Genomic DNA, 26,275 nt, shown 5'->3' on the forward strand with positions numbered 1-26,275 from the left:
GTAATAAGGAGAGGCTAGGGATTAAAAGTGTAAAAATAACAGCCATTATACTTCTTAGAAGGAATTCTCTGAGGATGTGTGCCTGTGGCTCACTCACGCTTGCTTTACTACATGATGTATTGAGCTAGTCAGAGCTTTGTTGGAAAAAGGCTTCTAAACGTGGCTGTTACAATCATGGCAGTTTGGTGGACCGTTTTTTGTCTTCATGATTCTTTTTCTTTCTTTTAAGAATGAGTTGCTAATGACCACCTTGACTTTCTGAGGACAAGATTTTATAATATTGTATATATTGATAATATTATGTAAGTTTGTCAACTTTTGGGTTGTAGCATCCCTCTTATAGAAATTAAATGTGCAAAGGAAAAAAGAAATGAAAATACCCTTTACTGATCTTCTAATTAATATCAGAATTTAATAATTTTGAATATGTTAGTACTGCTACAGCAGTTTATATATTTAGAGCATAGGTGTTCTTTTCTTGCATCTATGGATTCAAAACTGCAGGTTCAGGACATAATACAAGGTTATGCATCATTTCAAAGGATTGCGGCTGCTTGGAAATGCCCTTTAAGATCTACCACAGTTTCTGTTATGCACACTGATGTAAATCCTCACTGATGTAAATCAAGAAATACTTTATGCTGTCGCACAAGGTCTTTGAGGGGAATTATGAGGAATTCTTCTGGATAAAGGTTGCTCTCATGAAGTTGACCTTTGAGAAGAAATAAAGGGTGATAGGGAAGTGAACAGATAGTCTGATAAATTCCTTCCCTTTTCCCTATTAAAAGAGAAAATGAGCCAAAGATTTGTTTATCTTTGGAAACCAGTGTGTAACTGAGCATAGGAGATGTGTAAGATCTGCTGTTTCTTACTTGGAAGCAGCTCTCATCAAAGACAGAGTAGGACTTTGAATACTGAATGTGGGCTTTTCTGTAGAGGTAGAAACTGGGTAAGACCAGTTGCTAACCAAAGGTACTGGAATTAGGGAGTATTCCTTGAGGAAGATGAAATGGGCCCTTTCATGACTCATCCCAGAGATGCATTACCATAGACAGTGAAGATACCAAAACTCCTCCTGTGCTATCATATTCTTGTAAGTGCTCAGAAGCAAAATAATTGAAATTGTTCCCTGCTGTCTGATTTCTGGTGGTGCAGATCTTGGTTGCTTTTGTAGGTAATAATAGTATATTTAATCTCTGTTAAGTATACTTAATTTAAGTGACAGCTTAATGTGCAACAGAAGAAAATGAAAACATTTCTCAAGTTTAAAAATTAATTGCATGAGGTATAATTAATATTATGGTAAGAAAAAAGAATTATATTAGTTGCCCATATAGTTTTGGTCTCACATCACTTTAAAGGCAATTTCACCTAAATTCAATAAAACAGGCTGCAATAAGCAGAAAATTTCGACAGGATTAATGATATAAGCTCTGTCTTTACAATGTTTGTCCTTAGGAAAGGTACCAAATTGATTATTGCCTTAAAGTGCACTGCTCAGAGTTCAGTAACAACTTGAGTAATTAAGAGAGTGTAAACATAGACTTCTGTCCAAATAACATGGAGTGAACTTATATTTTCTTATCGCTCCCTTTTCTCTCTAGAAAAATAACTGGGATTAGAATAGAACAATTCAGTTGGAAGGGACTCACACCAAGCCTCTAGGCCAACAGCAATATATGTTGGTGGAGATTGCCAGTACCATTTTGTGATGGAGGGTGGAGTCACATGGTAAATAAAGACTAAGAAAAAACAGGGATGCATATCAAAGAAAATTCAATTAAACTGTGTAATTGCAGGCTCAGATAAACAGTAACACTATGGAAGTGTTGTGAGTACTCCCATAAGGTGATGTTATACATACAACAGTTTGAAAAAGGCTTCAATTGTCTGGCCACAGTAATGTCATAGTGGGTTCAAACAGATCGAGTGAGAAGGTGATAGCAGACGGTAGCAGTAAATCAGGCTGTGAGAAGGTGCACAGGATGTACACTGGAGGAAAGGGTGGCCAGCAGTGCAGGTGACCGAACTGCTGAGATCCCACAGCTCACACTGGGCATGAGCTGGTTCTTCACAGCCCAGGGGGCTCATGGCTGTGCTGCTTCCAGAGGCAGTGTGGTCAGTCTCCACTCTCTCCCAGCTCTCCCAGCTAGTGCTAGCTCTAGCCACAGGACTTTGTAACATGGACTTTATCCTCTGTGGCTCTTGCGTTGGTGATGACTCATGATTTAGTTCAAAAAGAGAGGCCTGCCAAGATGACAAATCTAGGCTGCAGATCCTGTGTGCAAATTAATTCTCTCTCTCTGCAGTCTTTCCAATTTCCCAAAGCTAATCTAAGGAGGCTGCAGGGCAAAAAGAAGCAAAGAAAAACACTGTTCATACACCAGAGCTCAGTGTATGAAATGTTTAATCTAGTAAACAAGGTAAAGCTCATAAAGCACCCTGGAGATGCTTGGAATTTCTGCAGTATTTCCCCAAATGATTTTTTTATTTATTTAAGATGTCATTACAACTGCATTTGGAATATATAGCCTGCCTATCTCCTACAGAAGCCTTTCTTGATCACATGGAATGAGTCAGGCACACTGTGTATAAAACACTTAGTGGGGCCAGACATGAGGCAGTGTAAGGCAAAGGATTTCTCTGCTTCAGAAAAGAAATGTTCTCTTGCCTAAAGTGAAAATTAAACGGAACCTCCAAAGGCATTTTCTATTCCTCATGTACCTATCAAAGGGTATAACAGTACTAAATTATTTAGGTAACTTTCCCTATTAGACTGTGTTCTTTTATGAATCATTTCAAGTGGCTTGGGCTCTAACCATAAAAAGTCTTTGTATAATCTAAAGACTTTGAGAATTACCCAAAGGAAAGACTTGAAAATTCATAGCCAAAATTTTTGTGAACCTCAAATTGCATTTTATGAAATAATCTTTTTAATCTTGATGGATGTGCTGGTTTTGGCTAGGGTAGAGATAACTTTCTTCACAGGGGCGTGTGTGGGGCTGTATTTTGGATTTGTTCTGAGCACAGGTTGATAACATAGAGATGTTTTTGTTATTGCTGAGCAGAGCTTCCACAGAGCCAAACCAAACCCTTTTCTGCTTTTCACACTCCTCTCTGGCAGGGAAGTTGGAAGTGCATGGGAGGCTGGGAGGAGACACAGCCAGGACAGGTGACCCAAACTGATCAAAGGAATATTCCAGACCATGTGACATCATGAGCAGAATATAAAGTGTGGGCAGGGAAGAAGAAGGTAAGGGAAGATATTTGGGGTGATGGTGTTTGTTTGTCTTCCCAACTCACCATTACACATGACAGGTCCTGCTGTACCTGCCTGCCCATGGGAAGCAGTGAATTAATTTCTCACATTGCTACTCTTGTATGCACAGCTTTTATTTTCCCTGTTAGACTGACTTTATCTCAACTCAAGAGTTTTCCAGCTTTTTCCTTACCAATTCACTTCCTGATCCTGCGAACTGGGGGAGTGAGCAAGCAGCTGCCTGGGGGTTGGTTGCTAGCTGGGGTGAAACTACAACACATTAAAAAAAAACCAACCCTCCCTGCCCCCTCTCATTCCACTAAAATGCCAGGTTAGACAACAAAAGGGAGTCTAACAAGAATTAAACTGGTCCTTTTTTTATCCTGTGCCCCAAGAGCTTCTTGAAGATTTGTTTCTTATTCCCACTCTGCTATTGAAAGTTTTATTTTAAAACCAGATGACACCTTGTCTCTTACTCTTGTAAAGAGTGGAGCTCTATTCATCAAGTTTAATTAATGCAGTGATTCATGTAAGTATGTCAACAAAACCACAAAAAATAAAAGGCAGATGTATTACCAGCTTTCACATTGCTAACTGTGAATATTGTCAAAGATTGTGTTAGCAAAGCATTATGCTGATTGGATATCTAAATTTGGCTCTTACCAAAATAAGTCTCTGATCAGTAGTCTCAGCTGTGTCCAACAGAAAAACCTTTTCTCACCAATCTTAGTAAGATTAACAGAGGTAGGAAGTAATAAGGGAATATTCTAAACACCATACCTTTAAAAAGTGATATATTGCAACACGCAATTGGAATTGTGTACTTATCAGTGTTCTGAAGCTCCTCAAACCTTATTTAAGAGTGATTCACAAAGTTTGGAAATCTGAAGAATAAAGAAACGTTGATGAAAATCTCAAAGTTGGATGAAATGTTGATATATTATCTGAACTATCTTGTTGTCTGAAGCATTATTCCTAATACCTTAGAGCAGTTTGTATTGCCTCCATTTAAAAAAAACCCTCTGATGGTGGTTGCACAGATGGCCTGTTACAGTGTTCTTATAAAGTTTTAATCTTTAATCTAAATCTCATATGGTGCAAGTTATTATTTCCTGTTCTAACTCCTTTGAGTACTAAAAACATTCTTTTTGCAAAACATTTTGCATATTTTGAAGTGTCTTCCAAGCCTAAAATACTAATTTCCCCCCCTTTTTTTCTAAATTCCATTTAGGTTTTTGACTCACTGCTCTCCACTAGACTTTATCCACGTGATTTGACTCTTTCCAAAGTGTGGACCTAGATTTTGAAGTGTGGCAGCTGTGGCCTTACAATCCTGACTAGTGAAGGGATTACTTTCTGTGTGCCTTGCATGCCACAATGGCACTTGCTTTTTTCTGAAATAGAATGATATTCCTGATTTATCATTTTTTAATCTACTGTAATCCCCCATGTACTAATACACAGCCAGTTATTCTTCATCCTTCTTTGGCTTCTTGATCCATCCTGTTATTGACCTATCCTAGATCATAGATTAGCTCTATAAAATGTAACATACTCTGTTAAATTTTTGGGTGGCTTGGGGCATTTTTTCCCCAATCTACTTGAATCATTGTAATGATAAAGTAAGTGAAGAACTGTAACAGATTGTCTTTGAATATCAGGAGTAATTTTATTTAATCTTTCCTGGATCAATTACAGTAAAGTGGATCCTGAATTAGTATATGGAGAAAAGTAGTGGAGAAATGGGTTTGAATCTCCTCCAGTACTGTTTTTGTAATCATAGAGTGAATTTTTTTCAAAAGTTTCCTTTGCTGTAAACAAAGTCAGCAGGAGACTGAATGAAGACAATTGTCAGCAGTGAGATGTGGGAAATGCCATAATTTGTTTTAAGCTGTGTTGATGAATTCTAATTCCATTCAGAAAACTAGGTTATCTCCTTCAGTGAATTGTGTCTATGAATTCTGAATTCAATACAGAATATAATGGTATCTTCTGAATAGTATGTTGGGAAAAAAAAGGGAAATGCAAACAGGAAACTGCAGATTTTGATATATTGAAAATATGCTGATACTCCTTTTTATGGAAGCTGGAATTACATTATTTATTTGTTCATCAGACACAGTATTTCTAGAAACTGTGTCTCAGAAGTGTATCTCTTGTTGTACCTGTGTCTGATGCAAGTGCATTATAAATGCATTTATCAGTGGAGAGGAACAAATGGTCTATGTTAAAAGCCAGATACTGTTCTGTTTGGGGGGGTTTGGTGGGGGTTTGGTGGGTTTTTTTGTGGGGATAGGAGGAGATAGGAAAAATATTACTGTAGTCTTTAATGTCAAATTCTGTGTTCTTAATGCAAACAATCTAAATGGAGACAGATGTAAATACAAGCAAATAACCTTAACTAAGAACATGAGGTTAATTTTTAGATGGGTTTTTTCTAGTGTTTAATATATCACAAATTTTATGATGTTTCATAATACCCAAAGTGTTTTGTGTCCACAAGCTTGGATGGCCTTTTCTTCAAAGATATCACATTGCCTAAAAAGAAATAGCGACTTTTGCTGAATCTTTGCCATATTTAACAATTTGTAAAGTCCTTCAGGTGGGCAGTTATGTAATTCTTGTAGATAGAGAGCTGTAGAAAAGGGCAAATGTGTGGCCTGAGTCAAGGCAGAAATTCAGTCCTGATCCCAAGCACCCTATGAGAAGGATTCATGTTGGAGAAGTTCATGGAAGACTGGCTCCTGCAGGAAGGACCCCACACTGGAGCAGGGGAAGAGTGTGAGTAGTTCTCCTTCTGAGGAAGGAGCAACAGAGAAAAATGTGACGAGCTGACTGCAGTCTTCCAACCCACCCCCTGTGCTGCTGCAGGAATATGTGAATAAATTTGAGCCCAAGAAGAGGGTTTTTTTTCATTATCCTACTCTCATTTGATTGGTAATAAATTATTTTTTTTTCCCCCAAGTTGAGTCTGTTTTGTTGATGAGAGTAACTAGTGAGTGATTTCTCCCTGTCCTTATCTTGACCCATAAGCCTTTCCTTTTGTGTCCCCTGCCCAGCTGAGTGCTGTGACAGAACGACTGCACCCAGCACCTGGCATTTATCCAGGGTCCACTTGCCACACTGAGTTTGTTAATCTGCATTATACATTAACTGCTCCAGAATTAAAAGGAAAATTTGTAGCAGAAAGCGTGTAAAATTTGAGGCCAAAGCTGCATTGGTGTGCTACTCATCACAGTAAGGCCTGCTTGGGTCTAGAAACGATGCAGATGTATCCCTGCATGCATGCCTGTGTTGGAAGAAGGGCAGGTAAAATCAAGGGTGATGTAATACATAAAGCAGAAAAACATCATTTATCATTAATAAATAAGGGGGAAAGAGATTTTTGCAAGTAATTAGGATTAATGGGGCGAGAAGTATATTTCAGAAAATACCAAAGAAAAGTAGGGAGCAAATCAGTGCATCTTCATGCAGGGTGTGCTGCTGGCACTTCACCACTGTGAGCAGTCAACTAAGGCTGTGTGTGTGCAGGGCTTTTCTCCTTCAAAAATAGGATAGGAATAGAAATACAGGATAGGAGCATAGCAGCTGTACAGCACTTAGAGAAATACATCTGGATTGAGTCTAGAAAGAGTATTTCTCTTGTAGCTGAAGATGTGTCTTGATCAGTCTAAATATGAACTAAAATTGTGAGACTTCTGTGATGTTTAAGCTCCCACTAATAAATCAGCATTTTACACTGTCTGCTCTCTACAGTTTCATAAAAAGACAAAATTATTTCACTTTCTCAGGAACCAAGTGTAATATATTACTTGTATTTCCCTGGAAATAGCTGTTAAAAACACAACAATGGCTATTGCCCAGCATGCTGTGCCTGTTCCCAGAATTTTTGTAAGCACTCATACATTGAGAGTTCAGAAAAATAATTTTCTATCGTCTCATCAGAAATCACGATTTTTTTCTGTCTAATTAATACTCAACATATGTTTCTACCATCTAAAATAATAGGTAATACTTTAAAGAATGAAGAGTTTTATTGCCACCTGGTGGAGTCTTGTGTGTAACACATATTAATTGCAGACAAGATTCACAAGATGTTGAAACACCTCAAACTGGCCAACACCATCCTGCAAGAATAGACTCTAGCTACATCTGGCTTCATTAGAATTATTAGATGATTGTATTTGCTAAGAAAACTCAGCATTATTAAAGAGCTGCAATCTGTCCCTACACTCCTTTTAATGTCAGGTAAAGGCACTGTTAGGCACTAAATTCCAGGTCTTTTGATGTTAATCAACACAGCTGGACTACTGGCATGTATAAATAAAATCTAAACAAGCTTTTAAATGTGGACTATAGTAGAAAAATACAATTCTCTTATTATATACGAAATATAGCAGAAAAATTGTATTTAAAAGTTTTTGGGAAGATAGTCTAATGGACAAAGAGGTTCAAATAAGCATTTTAAATTGAACCCTTTCTCTTTATTATTTTATGTAACTGACAATAAATAATGTGAACTTTGCAGATAATAATGCTGGAATTCTCCATTTAATTGTTCCTTGACACAATACAAGGAGGGGATGCCATCCAGAGAGACATAGGCAGCTTAAGCAGTGGATCCAGAAAAATATCATACATTCAACAATCCAAGTGCAAGGTGCTGCACTGGGGTCAGGGCAATCCCTGCCATTAGTCAAGACTGGGAGAGGAATTCATTGAAGGAAGCCTGTCAGAGAAGGACTTGGGGATTCTGGTGGACGAAACCTGGACATGCCACAGCAGTGTGCATTTGCAGCCCAGAAGGCCAAGCCTGTCCTGGGCTGCATCAAGAGGCACAGCCAACAGGCTGAGGGAGGTGATTTCTGCCCTCTACCCTGCCCTTGAGAGACTCCACCTCGACTGTCACATCCAGCTCTGCAGCCCCCAAAACCAGAAGGGTGTGGACCTGCTAGAGCAGGTCCAGAGCAAGCCCCAAAGAAGGCTGGAGCACCTCCAGTGCAGACAGGCTGAGAGTTGTGGTTGTTCTGTCCGGAGAAGGCTCTGGGTAGACCTTGCACCACCTTCCAGTATCCAAAGGGAGCTTGAAAAAAACATGGAGAGAAACCTTTTATACAGGCCAGTAGTGATAGGACAAGGGGGAACAGCTTTAAACTGAAGGCAGGTAGATATTAGGCAGAAATTCTTTACTCAGAAGTTGGCAAGGCACCAGAAGAGTTTGCCCATCCTGCCTGGCCTAGAACACTTCCAGGGATGGGGATCTGGGCAACCTAGTCTCGTGGGTGGCATCCCTACCCATTGCAGGGATGATCTGTAATGTCCCTTCTGACATTAAAGGCATTCTAGGGTTTTATGGGTGTGCAGAGAATTCACCTTACCTGAACATGGAATGTTAGGAAATGGTTACCATAGCAAATCTTGCTTTCTGACTAAATCCCCAAAGACACAATATGACAGAATTTGATCTGATGTGACTAATAGCATACATTTCCTATCAGAAATTGAATTTTCAATGCGACAGTTTTGCACATTTTTGAAACCTTAATTAAATTCTGCATAATCTCTAGTACAGGATTATTTTACATTAAACATGCCTAAAACTGAGATGTAGCAAGGCAGATTTTCAGTCAGCAATTCATACATAATGTTTTGTTGTTGGAGAACAACATGCCCATGTTTGCTGCCATGTAGCAGGTGGAATCCTAGGAGAGACACAAAGTGGTTCATAAAAAAAAAAAATGAATTCCAGGGTCTTTTGCAAAGTATTGACAGTTTATATTTCAGGCCAGGTGAACTTGTCTGAAAAAGGAATGGTCATCTCTATTTGTCCAAAGTAAGCCCAAGATTACTTCCTTCTGAAATGTGTGAATATGCTTTAATTCTTAATAGTCAAGGATTTAATTAGATGTAGCAATGTATTTGAATACTTTAGTCCATAGTTTATACCAGGTGCACCAGCCGAGCGATTTTTAGCTGTTTTTCTGCTGTTCTACCAAACACTCTGGAATTTGTCAAGGCTACTGAAACATAAATTGTGCTAAATTGGGAGAGAAGAAGCTGAAAAACAGAATACCAAGATTAGAAGAAGCAAGGTGGGCGGTGAAGCACTGGATTATAAGCAATCGTATTTCCTTCAAGGTGCATGCAGAGTTCATGGACAAGATAGAGGCACCAATCAAAAAATGTGTGATTGTGTGGACAGTAGTTTTAGAATGCATAAATAGGGTGTATGGTAAACAATAAATCAGCTTCTGCATAATCACATTGATTTGTTGTTCAGAAATCCTTTGTTCCCTGCAATTAGATAATTCTAAATTCTCTTTATCAAATTGCAATTTAACACTGTCAACCATATGAATATGTAATATTTCCTACTAAATTACTTTCTCTGATTATATCCTCCACTTTTCTCTCCTGCAGTTTTGGAGAAACCAAACAGAAAAATCTTTGCTTTAGAGCTTTGTTCCTGCCCCTAATTCATGCAAATTGCTCTGCAGAAGAGAGGAGGGAAATGGTCATGTCAATGTACTTGGCTTAAGAAAATACATGTAATATATTGATGTCAATTCTTAACTGCTGGAGTTAATTCATAGCTATAGTGGGGTCAGGGTTTGAAGAATCTGTACATTTTACAGCAGTTTTTACAGAAATTGTTGCATCACTGCCTTCTGATTTGTATCTTTCATATAAAGTCCAGTGCAAGACTTCAGAAAATAAAAGCAATCTCTTGCACTTGGAAATGCTAAAAATTACCTGAACCTGTTATGAAATGTATCAAATCATGCATGGAGTTTTTGATAAACAAAAATATGATCAAAATGGCACAGGAATGAAAAATTTTTAAATTCTTTATTTGGTATGGCTGAAGGAATGTTTTTGGGTTCACGGTTTCCTGTTCATGTTTTGCATGCTTAATGCAGTGTGTCATGCAGTCAAACAGATGGCACACACACGTGTCCCCTCATCCTGGTAACAGTATGAACACATATGAAGTTCTTCGTGCACTGCTTTGGATCCACTGCGTTGTGTCATCCAGTCACACTAGAGGTCACTGTGAGCAAAAGATTAAACTTGAAAAGGCAACAACACTGATGGATCAATTTACAGGTTGAAATTTCTGGCATACCTTCCAATTGGAAAAGTTGACACAAACCTATCCATGTTGAGTATGTTATTTGAGGGGGGCCATGGTACTTAATCTAACCTCATTTACTGACAAACTACATACAAACTGTTGAAGAAGTTATTCCTATCAAGAAATCCTTAGTGCTTGAATATGTCCAGTTCAATTTTAGACTAAAGTTAATCTCTGGCAACACCAAAATGATTCATTACAAGAGTTCCAGACTTTGTGCTGCTTTTTCACATATAAAAATTAAGGTGCTATTCTTTCCCCCTAGGAAAACTGGCCCACTTTCTCTAGGCTGTAGCAGAACAGTATCACTTTGATTCAGGTGCTGCTTCCAGAGTAAAGCGAGCTAAATCCCATTTGTATTGTGGATTAGGAATGAAATCAGTAGTTGTCTCAGAGTGAAGTTGTGAATAGAACAAATCTAGAATGTTCAAGGAAATGGAAGAGGAATGCACTCCCCTCTACCTGTTCCAGGGAATGCATCCAACCCAACTCCCAATAGCTGCTGTGTCAGACCTTCACAGTCTCACCTGCATATGGTTGTACCTGGGCCCAGTTTTAAAAACTTTTCCTCTTTCACAAGGCCAGTCCATGATTTGAAAAGATGGCTGATCAGTAAGTGCAAAACTGAACATCTGGTGCCAAGTAAGTCACCTATGGCTTCCTTTAGTGTAAGTATTCATTTGAAAAGTAAAATGTTAACCCTTTCCTCATGGCTGAGTGAGCTGATGGGAGAATGAGAGTAAAGCTTTTCTACGTAAAGCAGTGATGATGAACAATACTTTTGTGCTGCCAGAGTATTTGGCACAAGGACAGTGGAATAAAGAGAGATTAAAAGAGCAGTGGACAGAGAATGATGTTCACATTACCCTACATACTTCAGTGCATGAAAACAGTACTTATGTGGAAACTACTACAACCCTGAGGTAACAGAGGCAAATTTAACATGCAGATGTGGGAAAAAGAGTCTTTATCACCATCTCCACAAAACTCCTCAATTCCTATTTTACCTGCTTTTTGTGCCCACTTCTTGTGCTTTTCCTTCCATTTTCTCCCACCCTCACCTTTTATTAATTCTTTGTACTGTGTGTCCATCCAAATGGCATTAACATCTTAGTTGTTCACGTCAAATTGTCAATTCTCTGGATTCTCTGTCCCTTGTCTTAGTATGGTTAAAGTATTGTGCTCTTTCTGACAGAAAATACCTCCCACTTTATATTACACACTCCTTTAAAAAAATAAATTTAAAAGAAATCTGTTTTCATGGTCCTTAGTCTAATTAAACAATATTACCCAGATGCTCATGCTGCAGCTTTTATTGCACCAATATTATGGTGATGGAATGCTTCCATCAATTAAATTATACTGTTAAAATGGGTGTAAACAACAAAACCTATTATTTTGAAATAACATCCCTTGTCTTAATTGTTAAGGTGTGGCAAGAAAAAATTATTATTTTTGAGACAGGTTTTAGGACAGTTTACTTAGCATCACTCAGACATTTTCCTTTCCGTAATGTACTTCCTTTCATAACTAATGAAGATGCACATGGCATTTTTCTATGAATTTTTAAGCTCTTCTTACTCTTACAAGAGGACTGCTGACAAGGTTTTTGCTAGGATTAACATACTCCAAATCCATCCAAAGAAACTATGCCAAATCTGTTTCTGAGTATACCATGGACTAAAGAAACTCATTTCAGAGGTGTTGTGAAAAACATATGGAGCTGAAGGCTATTCATTGTAATGAATCACACTTCATGCAGGTTTGTTTTCTTGGATGATCACTGCTTTCTCTCTTCCTTTTAGGAAGCGTGATTAGTTTTTCCTCTGGACTCATGAGAAACTACTTGTATACCAGCAATGCTATAAGCATGATCTCATTTCAGTAATATAGATAAATCAATTTGAGTTGAGGGATTTAATAATACAATGTATTTAAATGCTGCTTAGCATAGTTATTTGCTGTTACAAATTAATATTCTAGAAGTCAGACTTCTCTTAAACATTTCTATACTAAACACATGCCTAGATACAGAAATACAAACTGCACAACAGGATGTGAAAATGTCAGTTTATATTACATGCAATTTAACAGAGGCAACATACGAGCTGCTCAGATTATTGGATATCCCAAGTACATTTCTAGGACTCAATGATTATATGGAAAAGCAGGTAATTTCAGCCTGTATCTCAGTACCGCACCTCAGGTGTTCAGACAGCCATTTCTATTACATTTCATCATCTCAAGTAAAAAATGTTTACAGAAATCAACTGAAGTCCAACACCACTCTGTAAACCTTCAAAATACTTGCAAAAGGATTATTGATTTTCTAATACAGAAAGTATGGTTTTTTTATTTTGTTCTTGTTGCAACAAGGTGCTATTTTTTTTTAATCTTGGCTGACAGCAACCTCATGCAGTTAAACAAGTGTCTGGTTCTGGACTCCCTCATGCAGGGGGCACGGAGGCACTGGAGTCAGTCCAACAAAGGCCACTAAAATGGTGAATGGACTGGAGCATCTCTCCTTTGAGGAAAAGCCAAAAGAGCTGGGCCTGTTGTCAGAGACTGAAATGTAATGGCTAATGGGTTAAACATTGCTATGGAGGAGTTTTGGCCATACAGGAATGCTGTATAAAGAGGCTGTGACCACCAAAGTGAATATGCCTCCTGAGTGCAACCTTGGACTGTGGGTTAAGCCACCTAAGGGAACTTAAGATAAGGTGACAACATTGCTCAATCATCTGAGGTCTAGGGAAAAGCAAACAAGGCTGAGGGAGAAGAATGCATCCACAAGATAGCCAAACCCAGCAGCTGTCCCAAAAATCATCCCTGGCTGGGCTTGGGTTGGGGAGACCATAACCCACAGGCTCATCTGCTGAGGCCAGGTTTGGACAGGCCACATTTCTCTGTCATCATATTTTTCTCCCCCCATCTCCTTTTTCTATTTCTTTCTTTCTCTTTTCTCTCTCTCATATACTGTTAAATAAAATCCATACTACTGACTTTGGCATATGCTCACATTTGCACCTTAATTCAGGCAGAGACATCTCATTCTAAAAATTTTAAGAACCTGATCAAAACACGTGTTCAGCCTGGAGAAGAGAAGGCTCAGAGGGATCTATCAATGTACATAAAGACCTGAAAGGAGAAAGCAAACAGGATGAGCCAGGCTCTTTCCAGTGGTGTCCAGTTACAAGACCAGAGACAGTGGACACAAACTGCAACACAGGAGGTTCCTTCTGAACATCAGGAAGTGCTTTTTTTACTGAGAGTGTGACTGAGCAGTGGCACAGATTGTCCAAGGTGATGGATTCTTCATCCTTAGAGATACTCTTAAAGCCACCTGGACAGGGCCATGGGCAACCAGCCCTAGGTGGCCCTTTGTGAGCAGGAGGGAAGAGCAGCTGACCTCAGGATGCCCCTTCCAACCTCAACCATTCTACTGAAGCCATGAGTCACAACTGAAATTTAAATAGGTGCTGTGCCATGTTATTACAGTACTTCCATGATTCTTCTCTGTAGCTGTAACAATTTGCAACTGTGATAATGCCAGATGGGAACTCATCATTTGTCACAAAGTAATGCCAAAGTGAAATCCATGGAATTGATAATGGAAGTTGTCATCATGTCTGAGTTTGGTTTACTCTCACTAATTATCAGTTATCAGTATTTATATAACACATGTGAGTATATAAGGTGTGCATGACAACTCACTTACTGCAAAGGTTTAGTTGGCCTTAACTAAGGTCCTGATCAAATTCAGCAATGTGCATCTTCAGTGTAGGATCAGACATAAGCAACCAAATAATAATTTACATCAAGCCTTGCTGTTGTGAGGGTTAGTAGCCAGTGTTGCAATTTCACCCTTGAACTGAGCTCCTCTGGAACGGCTTCTGCCATGCGTGACTGTCTGTGCTGGAAAGCAGCAGGGGAGGCTTTATTTTACACTTCCTTTTTAGTTACTTTTCCAGCTACCACCCTCATTTCCACCTGTTCCCTAAGCATGTTACATCTGTTAAGCACACCCACTAAATATCAAATCAATTGTATAAAATAATTTTGTGAAGGAAATGTGAATAGAAGGGGGAGCAGATTGCAGAACTTTGTCATATCAGAGTTAAGTCATACTGTCAGTCTTAGGAAACAACATTGAATGTTCCCGATGAAACCACATTACACTCAGACTACAAGTGATCTTCTTAAATATGGGGGTTTTTTTTCAATTTAAATTTATTTTGAAGTAAACAAAAGCTTAGCCATGTTTGTTTAAACTTGTGTTTTAAAAAAAAAAGTATTATGCTTTCTAAGGCAAGGCAATAATGACTCTGGGGACCACATTTTTGTGTGGGGATTAAGAAAACTTAACAGGTAGCGATCAAGATTTAACTAACATTTAAAAAGTGAAAGCTCCCCATGATCTCCTGCAAACTTGGAAATCCTGAAAATCAACAAAGTAACTTATATGAATGACTGAGGTTTAAATTTAATCTCCTACTTTGAATTTGTAGCTTGTTTGTTTGATTGGAGTCTTAATTACAAGCTATTCAAAGTACCATATAAGGACCTTGACTTATTTAATGAGCTCAAAAATAAAAACTATTTCTAAAAAGTACTAAGTTCACCATCAAAACAACACCTGCATTAAGTTTACAATTCGCTTCCTGTCCGGAAGCCTTCCACTTAAGTAGCAGAAATGCTAGTAGATGTAGTAGCAATTATCTTAGGAGGGCATTTAGAAAAAATCAGTTCCTGGGTTACCGCCCTCTTTCCCCATTGCCTTCGTTCCTGTACCGATAAACCCGGCGCTAAGGGGGAGGATCCGGGCCAGCACCGGGGCTGGTCCCACCGCCCCTGCGGCGCTACAGAGCCGGAGCGGGGCTGGGCCTGGACCTGGACCCGCACCCGGACCCGGACCCGGACCCGGACCCGGACCCGCACCCCGCACCCCGCACCCCGGACCCGGACCCGGACCCGGGATCCGCACCCGGACCCGCCAGTCTCCGCCCGCCTCGCCCGGCGCCGCCATTTTACAGCTGCCCAAGCCCTTCCCCGCCCTGACACCCCTCGGGCCCTCGGCCATCCCTGCCCGCTGCCACTGCATGCGGCACGGCCGCACACGACAGCCTCCCGGTACTGCTGCCATGCCGCTCCCCGCCCCTCCGCCCCGCCGGCCCTGCGCCTCCGCCTCCTGCCGCCGGCCCCGCCCGGCCCCGGCGAGGCCTCACCGGAGCCCTCCCCGAGAGCGGAGGGCGGTGAGTGGCAGCGGAGAGCAGTGGGGAGGGAAGGGGAGGGGGCCGGTGGGCGGGCAGTGCCGCCCCCCAGGGCTGCGGGCTGCCGGCGGAGCCCCAGTCGGCGTCCGGCCGCCTCCGGAGCCGCGGTGAGGTTCGTCATCGGGGCTGCGCGGTGCTGACTTCGCCCGGCCGGGCTCGGTGAGCGTCTGGGGCGGGACCCCGCGCAGGACGGCCCGGGCTGCCGGGCCCTCGCGCCCCGCCGGGGTCCCTGGCCTTCCGGAGCGGCCGGGCCGCTCGGGCACTCCCGGACCCCGCGGGGAGCGGCGCCGAGCGAGCTCCGGGGCTCCCGACTGGGAGCGGCTGGCGGCGGTGGGTGCGGAGTCACCGCCCGCTGGCTTGTGAACAACCCGGAGGAAAAGTTGGTGGTGCCCTTTGTGGGAAAAGTGCAGAGTAACTTTTGGGACGGGAATGTTTTTGTGAGGTGACTGACAGGGAGCTGGGCTCCTGCTCGGGAGCGGCGCCGGCGCTGCCCGTTCCGGAGGGAGCCGGAGCCGTCCGCGCCGCGCATCCCCCGCGGGCCGCCTCGGGCGTGGCCTGGCTGCGCTGCCGTCCCTCTGACAAAGCGCTAAGGTCAACTTCAAACTGGAGGCACAGTAATTTTTGTGATTGTATAATGGTTAAAAATACTCATGCTGGTTTACCGGGAAGGTATTTTAATCTCTGTGTTTTCCGAGGACTGTTTGAAGGTTGAACTGAACTGTGTTGGTTTATTTATAACTTGATGTAGAAACATAATACAGAAACGCATTTACTTGTATCAGTAAAGTATTTTCTGATTTAGGGAAGTTTATTTTTGACAGCTAAGTTGTCAAATTACAAGTAGTATGTTTGGCAGTGGTGACATTGCAAGTACTCTTAGCACCCTGTTGAGATTTTAGTGCCCTTTGAGTGAAAAAAAGTTTTGGTTAAGTGGTATCTGTGATTTTGGCTATACTACTTTCATCTTTGCAAGGACATCTTCAGATAGGTATTCTGAATTAATTCTGTGTTTATATAGAATTTTAAAATGCTGTTTATTGCCAGAAATACTCTACAATGCTCCTTGCAAATGACTCAACTCAGGGAAGTTGTTCTTAAGCAGCAAGAGTTACTATGTGTTACACTGTGGTAGTATATGCATACCCTGCTACTTTTGTCTTGTGAGAGCTAAACTTTCCGTAGGCATTTTTATGCAAGTTTGCTTATTTAGGGAACTTTTTACTACGGAGCAGGGATCCACTCTTATTTTAAAGAGGGCTTGTAGCTGAAAGGCCCTCTCGTGTAAGGCCTTTGCCTCCTGCCATGTATGAATAATTTATTTTTTAAAATGGCACATAAAGGTATTTAAAGTAAGCTTATTTTGAATCATGGGCATTTAAGTTGGTAATATCAACAAGCAGCATCCTTGGTGGTGTTCCTCCTCTGATTTCCCATGCAGAGTTCTACATCTCCTCCTTTATCTTCTTATCAATATTGACTTTCTCTGTCTCTGACTAGATGATGACAATTAACCAGGCCTTTGATATGAAATGAATTTTTCTCTTCTTGTATACTTGCCCATAAAAACTTAGGGGCTAGTCTTTATTTTTACCAGGTATAAGCAGAACATTAAATTCAAAGAAGAAATTTATATGCAACATTTACAGGATTTAGCATTTGTTTACACTTGAAACTCAGGGAAAAAAGTAATGACTGTTGTGGCACAATACGGTATATATGGTCAGAGTCAGCTATAGCTTGAAATCACTGAAGGATGTATAAATAAATAAATAAGTTGCTATCAGCCTTCTTGCCATTTTCTAGGCTTTTTGTTTACCTTATTATACAAATACATTCAGATTTTGAATTTTTATTCAGTTTTACATTGTAATCCTGCTTTCTGATAATTACTATTTTTTTTCTTTGGCAGCTAAAATGAATTCGGATCCTGGTCCCAACTCAAGTCCCTCTCACCCCCAGCAGCATCTTGGAAGGTCCCAGCTAAATGCTGCTCCTGTGGACCATGGCGAGAACAGTCAGAGACCTGGAACATCTTCAGGAGATTCTGCAACTTCTTCAGTTCCTGGCTACTCCCGTAGCAGGGAGAAAACTGAAAAAAAGGGTAAGTATGAAAGCAATTCTTATGCAAAATCAGCTTACATTAAACATTGGGAGATTATTGTGTGTGTATGTATTCTAAACTCTGTTTAAAAACACTGTAAAGTAGGAAAATAAATTTCTCCAATTTCTTTTAACCTGTTGTTGTGGAAGAGTCTTTTCTACTTCAGCTTCCTTTTCTGCATATTTTCGAGTTTTCCTGTCTAATTTTTCAGGTTTGTACAAAGCAATAGGAAAGAACTTTATTTGAAAAGTTGGCAGAGAGATTTAATTAAATTTAGCCTAATAATGTTTCAATTTAATTTCTTTTTTTGGCTACAGCACATACTATAGCTATAGCTTTAATATGAATTCTAATGTGGCTGCGTAAGATAATACTGTAATGTAGACTTAGGGAATAATAAGCTGGTACATGAAGCCAAAATTGAAGTTAATGTTAGCAGTAAGATAATAATTTGGATTTACAGTCATGATACTCTGTGAAAGGCAGAATGAAAGGATTCTTTTCACCCACTTGCTGTGAAACCATTGAGTTTCAAAGATTGTGGAAATGAACGGGATGAGAGAAAAGTCTGTGCGAAATGTAGAACAAAAAATACCTGGCTCTTGTATTCACCTGGTGAGTTCCAGTTTCAATTCAATTTGTAATCTAACACCTGTGCAAGGTGGTCTCATTCTCAAAGTCTAGCAAATCTCCTGCTATTTAACTTTCTTTGAAATTGGACTTTCAGTTGTGAAACTGCTTATGTACGTGTCCTTATATTCGCAAATATGAGTCTCTATATTGAAGGTTATCCAATAGTTTAAAATTATTAAATGTGTGACTGTCTGTGTGGCACATAACTGATGCAACTGAGCTCTGCACGTAGTTCAGGCCATTATTATGGCTGTGTCAGCAAATCTATTTTCTGCACCTAATTCAGAATTGACTGTTGGAACCTTCTGGTTGGTACCTTCCAATGAAGGAGAGGGTTTTTTTTGATGCCTGAATTTCTGTCATGCCTCAGTGTTCAGTACCAATTTTGTCATCTAGCCCACCTGTAAAAGAATTGAGAAATTTGACCCTTCTAACATTACCTACACGATTGCTAATTTAGAGTCAGTGCTAACAGATACGTTTTCTTCATTTTCCAGTTTCTTAATTTGTTTTAACAGGGAAAGAATAGTAACTATAATAGGAATATGGTATGAAGTCATCTTGGACTTAGTTATTCTATGATATAAAAAACAATACATAGGTTTCTTTTCTTGGTGCCCACATTCATGCATTCTGGAAACCAACACAAGCTATTTAGTGCTGTTTTGCACATAGATTCTGTCAGTTTTTCTTTTCTAGCTAATTTGGAGATTTTCTTATTCTAAACAAATGCTGAACTTCTAAAATCACACTGATTTTTATCTTAGTTCTCTTCACAGTCCTGTGTGTTTGCTAATGATCCCTACCTATGCAGCACTCTATTAGAGATGCTGCTATTTGTGCTCCTGTAAAAGAGGGCTTTTGAGCATTGAGGCATTTCTCCTTTTCAGTTGTGAGTAATTTCTGATTGTTTTAAATCTCTTCCTATTAAAATATTATAGGTTCCTGGTGCCACTGTCATTGCCCTTCCCATGCCCTTCTTAATATATGCAAGTATTTAATACAGCAGAATGAGCTACCATTGCCATAGTGTCTTGCTGGAGTCTCTAACAACCAAGATTTTAGTGGATTTAGATAGAAAATTACTTCAATAAAACATAATACAGTATTTTCTTATATGACTGTTTTACAGTTATGCCATTTGTCATAGTGCTAACAGTTTCTAGAACTGAAAACTTTATTAAAAGAAAGTAAGTTCTGGTCATCAGAACTTAAAAATGGTCATTTTAGTAGGACTTTAGAAAGAAGTGCAAATAAAAATACAAATTCAAAGATGTACATATGAAAACAAATACAAAAGAAACTGATATGTCAAACAGAAAATTGGCGCTTCAGAAATTCTCAAAATATTTGAACTGACAGAGAATATGTTCCTTGGAATCACTAGTTCTCTTACCAATAAATAATATTCAAGTTTCTCATAGATCTAGGAAAAGTGAAGGGATTAGAGTCTCAGCCAGGGCATGCTGTGGCTTGGTTGTATGAATGGAAATGTGCTCCATACCAGATGTTCTGGGAAGGGCTGCTCTGACTTCTTTCTTGGAAGGTTAAGGAGTCAGGTAATTTTCACTAGTCACTATGATCATAACTCAGAGTGATGGAGAAGAGAACAGAAAGGACCAGCACACTGATATATAGAAAGCTGTCTCAAATCTTACTAAATACATAGAACACTCCTCTTTAATGATAACTTAAATATCTTGCTCAAATTTAAATTACTGTTACAAATTTAAGTTTCTATCATTTTTAATAAATCAGCTGTGATTTCTGTTTAAGAAGGTGAAATGTACTGTGTATGTCTCAATTATCTGGAAAGGCGGTTTCAGCTCAGGACTATCTGCCATACTCCCGTGTGCCCTTCTCCCACAGAAAGTCACTGATGTCCTGGGCTGCGATGGTTGAAACATTGCCCAACAGGTGGAGGGAGATCCTTCCCCTCCAGTCAGCACTGGAGTGCTTCATCCAGTTCTGGGCTACCCAGTACAAGAGAGACATGGAGAGAGTTCAACAAAGGGCCACAGAGATGATGAATGAGCTGCAGCATCTTTCCTCTGGGAGACATCTGAGGGAGTTGGGACTGTTCAGCCTGGGGGAGAGAAGGCTCAGGGGGAATCTATCAATATGCGTAAACAGCTGACGGTAGGGTGCAAAAAGGATGGAGCCACAATCTTTCCAGTAGTCCCAGCACAAGGACCAGAGGCAGCCTGGCACAAACAGGATGTTCCCTTAGACCATCAGTACACGCTTTTTTTGTGTTTCTTTTTTTTTTTGTGTGAGGGTGTCTGAGCACTGGCACAGGTTGTTCAGAGAGGATGGAGACTGCATCCTTTGAGATACTCAAAAACTAGGTGGACATGGTCCTGGGCAGCCAACTTAGGTGGCCCTGCATGAGCAGAGGGGTTGGAACAGGTGACTTCCAGCAGTCCTTTCTAACCTCAACCATTTTACTACTTCATGTAATATTCTTGATACCATATCTATAGTTCTGAGCTGTGCTTTTTATTCCAGTTTTTATTAATATGCACTGTGTTTAAGGCTGTAGCATCAAAGTTAATGTTAAGTAATTTGTTTCCTGGAAGCATACATCATCTATTCCTGCAGCATTATCCATATCTTGTATTGTAATCCAGCAAATTAATGAATGCCTTGGCTCTGACTCAGTAAAGCACTTAAACACAAACATATCCTCAGTGGGACAGGTACTTCCTTTGGATCACATTCTTGTACTGCCATTTTATTTCTTAGCAATTTTTCAGTCTCTATTCTGCTGATGTATCATTAGGTAGTGTTCATGCTATTCCTTTAATAATTTTTTTTTTCACAATGGGAGGTGCTATGAGAATTTATTGAGCAAATAGAATCTGGATTTAATGAAAATAATATTCAATCAGTAGAATAATTTGTAGATACAGGTTTTGTTGTGTTAAAAAAGAAAAAGAGGATGTTCCTGTTTCTACCCAAAACTATTGGATTCTGCTTATGTGTGTTTTTGGTTTTCCATTCCTTGTATGTAGGAATGGAGTGAATATCTATAGGTCAGTTTTCATGTTTAAAAATAAATTGCAAAAGAAATGGTTACTCATTCAAGGATGTTCATGGACAGAGAGCTTATTAGTAAGCAAAGCATGTGCACTACTAATTAGGGCTCCTGAAATGTTAAAGCCATGGAGTCATCAGTATCCATGTAAGCAAATTATGGGAGAGTTCAGGTAGAGCAGGGAATACCAGTGTCTGCTTGCTAGTGAAGTCTTTGGAAACACACTAAGACTCTAATCTCATAAGATACTTTGAGTCCTCTCAGGTCCCTCAGTTTCTGGTCCAGGTGCTACATACCCCTTTCTGGTTTCTGTGTTCCATCTACTCTGTAGCATCTCCTTCCTTCAGATACAACCTTAAAGCAACATGAAAAGACTGAGCTTGGATGAGAGCACTGGAGCTCCCAACACCAAATTCTCCAAGCAGGCTTAAAAACATAATTCTTTCTAGAGACAGTGTTTCATCTACTTACAGACCAGAGCTAGGAAAAAAGCCCTTTCACTATGGTGGCTTAGTTAGCATGTGGGTATCTGTAGTACTGCTGCTATTAATGTGTTTTGAAGGAGATGCCCGAGTCTGCAGTCGAGGTAAGTGCCCTGTATTGCTGAGTTAGAAAGTAGATCTATGTGTCCCAGGAGATGTTTTGATTCAGATGAAATGTAAGCAGAATTGAAACTTTTCACAATACTATGGTGATCAGATGATTGACTGTGATGTCTGGATTCAAAAAACTTCTTCAATTCAGCCACAGTGATAATTTGAACCAGATGACTCTCACCCCAGGGGAACATTTATTGTGCTGCATGTTATCTGGAAGAGTTACCATTTCTTGTAATGCTTAAGTACATTCAAGCATGTAAAGTGTCTTTCTTAAAAATTGACTTTCTGCCAGTCAGCAGGTAAGAGGTCATGCTAGGATGCTAGAGAAACTGGAGAGAAGATAGTAATTTTTCATATGTGCATGAAATTAATTACTGGTTTATTACGTACATCATGCATAGCCAATAAGGTTGGAAAGGCGAAATTGCAAAGCTAAGTTTCAGTGCTTGAAGAAACTGAAACAGTGTTTGGTTAAGAAACTAGCTGGGATTTTTTGTCCATGGTTTTGCTGTAATCTCTTGTTCTAGAATTGAGAACACATGGGAACGAGTATGTAGAGAGAGCTTTGCAGACAGAAATAGATTTCTTATATTTTGTTTGTAGATGTACAAAGTTCTGTGTGTACTTACGAAAGTTTTTGTGCCTCTAGGAAGAGAATTATTAATTGACTTCAAATTTATAAATAGTGAAAAAAAATCTTTTAAACAGTTTACAATGCATTGCAAGAATTTACAAAAGTGTGTCTCCAAGGCATTGCTAAATGATAGCTAATAAATAGAGAACCTTTCTAATTTACAAATATTTTCTAAGTGTTACCCTCTTCCACTTAAGGTTTCAAAGGTTGCAAAGAACCTTTGCTTCAAAGCTCTGTTTTAGCACTTCTATGTTTTTGGTTTTTGGCAGTTAGCTATTACAGACTAACTCTTGAGGCAAAGTGAAATGTTTGTGCAAAGCTTGAAGAAATCACAGAAAAACCTTTGATTATTTGAAGGGGAGGATTATGCCTTGACATATTAATTACTTAACAATTTATCTGTCAGTTTATTAATGCCCCTTCAAACTTCATGCTCCTAGAAAGCTCATTTGCCAGGCATTGCTGTGGGAGAGAAAGGATTCTATCCAAATAGAAGTTAATGACTGTATTTTCTGATAAAATTTTGGGACATCATCATTGTTGGTGCAGAACAATGGAAATGGGCTTTTTCGTGTCTGCTGCTATTGTCAGTAAAATGCTGGTGTTTTCACCCTGTATGGGTGGAAGACTGAACACCCATTTATTTGAGGAAACATTCTCCATCTTTCCCTCTTCCACTATTTGAAATACATAAATGGGTTTTTTGGCAGATAACAAAGATACTATTAATGCTATCAATTTTGTACATCCATGTGATCAACCAGATTATGGAAGGTGCCCTAGCTCAGTATTCATCCATTACTTTCTGGGTGGATCAATTTCCTACTCTGTGTATGATAGCAGAATTTCTACTGTGGTCCCAGAGTGCTGAGAGAAAGGAGAGTAGAAAGGCAAGAGCTATACTCATATTAGTGAATTATGTAATGAAATAGGAGTGGCCCTATAAATTCTTTGGTGCAGGGGATTTGACATTCCTTTTGTGCAAATTTAAAAATTTAATCTAGTGGTTGGAATCTTTCAGTTCAGTTTCTTTCAGAAGAGATCCAGTATGTGTGTTCCACTGTGCAAACAAATCCCTGTTCCAGGACAGTAATCAAGGAGAGACTTTTAGCTGTTGTGTTGCTGGAGGACCCCTCGCAGCAGCAGCAGCCCCACTTCATTGTGAAGGTTAGAAGGTGAGGCTGGCAACAGTAAAATGGGAAGTAAAGCTAATTCTTTGAAAAGTTAATTACTATAAGTGCTTACTTAAGCCACTGGATTTGTGGATTTGCTAAAAAGTTGGAATGTTCCTTTTTTAGGGCCCCTCTGTTTTGACAGTGAATGAACTGCTGGAGTGTCAATGTGGTGAAGTGCCCAAACTGCAGAATTGCTGAAATTCCATGTGTATTGTGCAGGTTGTTATTATAACTTTGTCTGCACCTACAAAAATATGTGGGTTTGGTGAGCTCTATGGTCTCAATTTCTCACAATATTTTTTATTGCTTTCTCCTTTCCTTTTTTTTTTTTTTTTTTTTTTTTTTTGTGGAAAGGATTAATATTGATAATTTTCATCTAAGAAATGACAAAATGCTACAGTTCCAAATCTACAATTTTGGAACTGCAGATTTATGTTAGATTTGTCCCATCTCATCTGTGAAGAATTCAATCAGAAATGCTTGCATAGAAGAAGCAGCTGGACTGGCTCATTAGTTACATGTAAAATTATTTTAATGACTTTAAAAGATCACTGTACAGTATGGCTATGCTAGGAAAATACAGATTTGAAGAATGTTTTTTCCTCCACTTTTAAAATGTATAGTTTATGATATCACTCTTAGTCTTCCACCTACATGATTTTTTTTGGTTTTTTTTGATTGCTCTCCTGACAATTTACATTCATTTTGTGGGGATGCAGAAGTTGTTCCCATTTCAATTTAATGCTATTTGATGACTTGCCATTGTGGTGTGACTAAGACTATTACCATATCTACAAATGCATTGCTCCTCCCAGATAAAGTAGAGTTGGTCCTAGACTTGAACAGCCCTGTAAACAAATGTTTTTCCTTTCTCTCCCGTCGCTGTTATCTCCTTTTGAAATAGAATGTGTGCCATAACGTGGTAGTATAAGAACTCTGGATTGTTCTTGAGACAAGTGGGACCATCTTGGGATCTGACCATGCAGGTTAAAGGCATAAAACATGCAATGTACTCATAATTGTACCAAGCCCTTACTATGCAGTGAAGAATTCAAGAGGTTTCTGAATGGATGAAAGGATTCAGAACTCATGAATAAGCATCTAAGCATGTAAAGTTAATAAAACCATTTTTTCAAATTGTTGATGTTTGTTGAGCAAAGTATTTCTTCTCTTCCAGTCATTCCTCTGTCATTATATTTGATATGTACAAATCATGTTTATGAAATCGCACTTGATGCCAACTTCTAAGTGGAATGTCAGTCTTTCCAAGAACTTTACTCCTACACAGTTACTGCACACAATACCACTGAACTGGAACTTGTGGAAAGTCAGTAGGAGGATTTCTCTAGAGACTCAGGCTGGCTCTCCAGTGCACTGAAAACTCAACAGAACAATCCAGTGACACAAAAAAGCTGTTAGAACATGCATTTATTGTTATAAAAATGTACAGATCATTTTTTCCCTAAGTATGTATTCTACCTGTGGATGAATGAGAGATCTGATGTCTTTCACTTAGGAGATGAGCTTACACAGCATCCTGTAACAAAAGCAATTATTTTTATTTTGCATTGATTGTTTATGCCTTTACTCCTAAAGGTGTCTGAGATTCTAGAAAGCTTGCTTCATAGTGAAAATAAAATCTGCAATAAAAATCTATATGCTGTTCCCTGAAATTGTTGGGTTTGTTTGATTTTTTTTTTTTTTTTAATTACCTTACCAGGTTTGTGCATACAGAAAGAACTTTTCCTGCATAAAATCCAGTGTGACACTATCAAAATTACCACCGTGCACTTCCAAAAGGAACTGGATATATTACATAGGATGTGACTCCAAAAGAAATACCTTCTAGGCAGATTCTGCACAAAATGTGTTGCTCTGCCTGTTTTGGTTGTTATCCATGGATAGGCACCCCCTTAAGCTTTCATTTTCATACTTTTTCTTGATTAATTACTACTTGATAAATAGATAATACTTTGTGCATTCATTCCCATTGCCTGCTGCCTATCCTATGTTATAAAGTTTCCTTCATATCAGCAAATAAGCTATTACTGAAATCCTCCACAAAAGGATTTCCTGTAGCCAGTATATTTAATTTGTGAAAATTGTTAAAGCAAGTTCATTCACTCTTCTAACAGAAATTAACTGCCTCATGTTTGCAACAGGTTGTTTTTCTGATGATTCAGTCATGCTTTGGATTTGGGTTTTTGTTGTTTTTTGCTTTCTTTTTTTTTAAGTGCCATTGTTAGACCAGATGATTACAATGCAATCCTGTCATAATTTTGAAGAGTGTAGTAAGACCTCTCCTGTCTTCATGAGATGCTATAGCATTTTCTGACTGTACTATAGCAAAGGCAAATACTGGATGAACAGAGAACAAGACTGACAAAAACTGAGCTGTAGGGGAAGGATTCCCTTTGAATGGTTGTCTGAGA

At 39.3% G+C, this 26,275-nt stretch overlaps 1 protein-coding gene across 5 annotated transcripts in view; it reads left to right on the forward strand.

The window, feature by feature from the left end:
- The first annotated feature begins 15,418 nt into the window (after positions 1–15,418).
- Positions 15,419–26,275, forward strand: part of WFS1 (wolframin ER transmembrane glycoprotein) — a 32,543-nt gene continuing 21,686 nt past the window's right edge. The window contains exons 1-2 of one of the 5 annotated variants that reach the window (XM_033060489.2): positions 15,419–15,524; positions 17,574–17,765. In XM_033060489.2, the coding sequence (XP_032916380.1) occupies positions 15,494–15,524; positions 17,574–17,765 (223 nt within the window). In that variant the 5' untranslated portion in view covers positions 15,419–15,493. Of the gene's footprint in view, positions 15,525–15,576; positions 15,647–15,689; positions 15,824–17,573; positions 17,766–26,275 lie in introns of those variants that run through there. The other 4 variants (XM_033060491.1, XM_033060492.1, XM_033060490.1 and 1 more) reach the window with 4 other exon arrangements.

The sequence above is a fragment of the Catharus ustulatus genome, chromosome 5 (assembly GCF_009819885.2).
Source record: "Catharus ustulatus isolate bCatUst1 chromosome 5, bCatUst1.pri.v2, whole genome shotgun sequence".
NCBI lineage: Eukaryota > Metazoa > Chordata > Aves > Passeriformes > Turdidae > Catharus > Catharus ustulatus.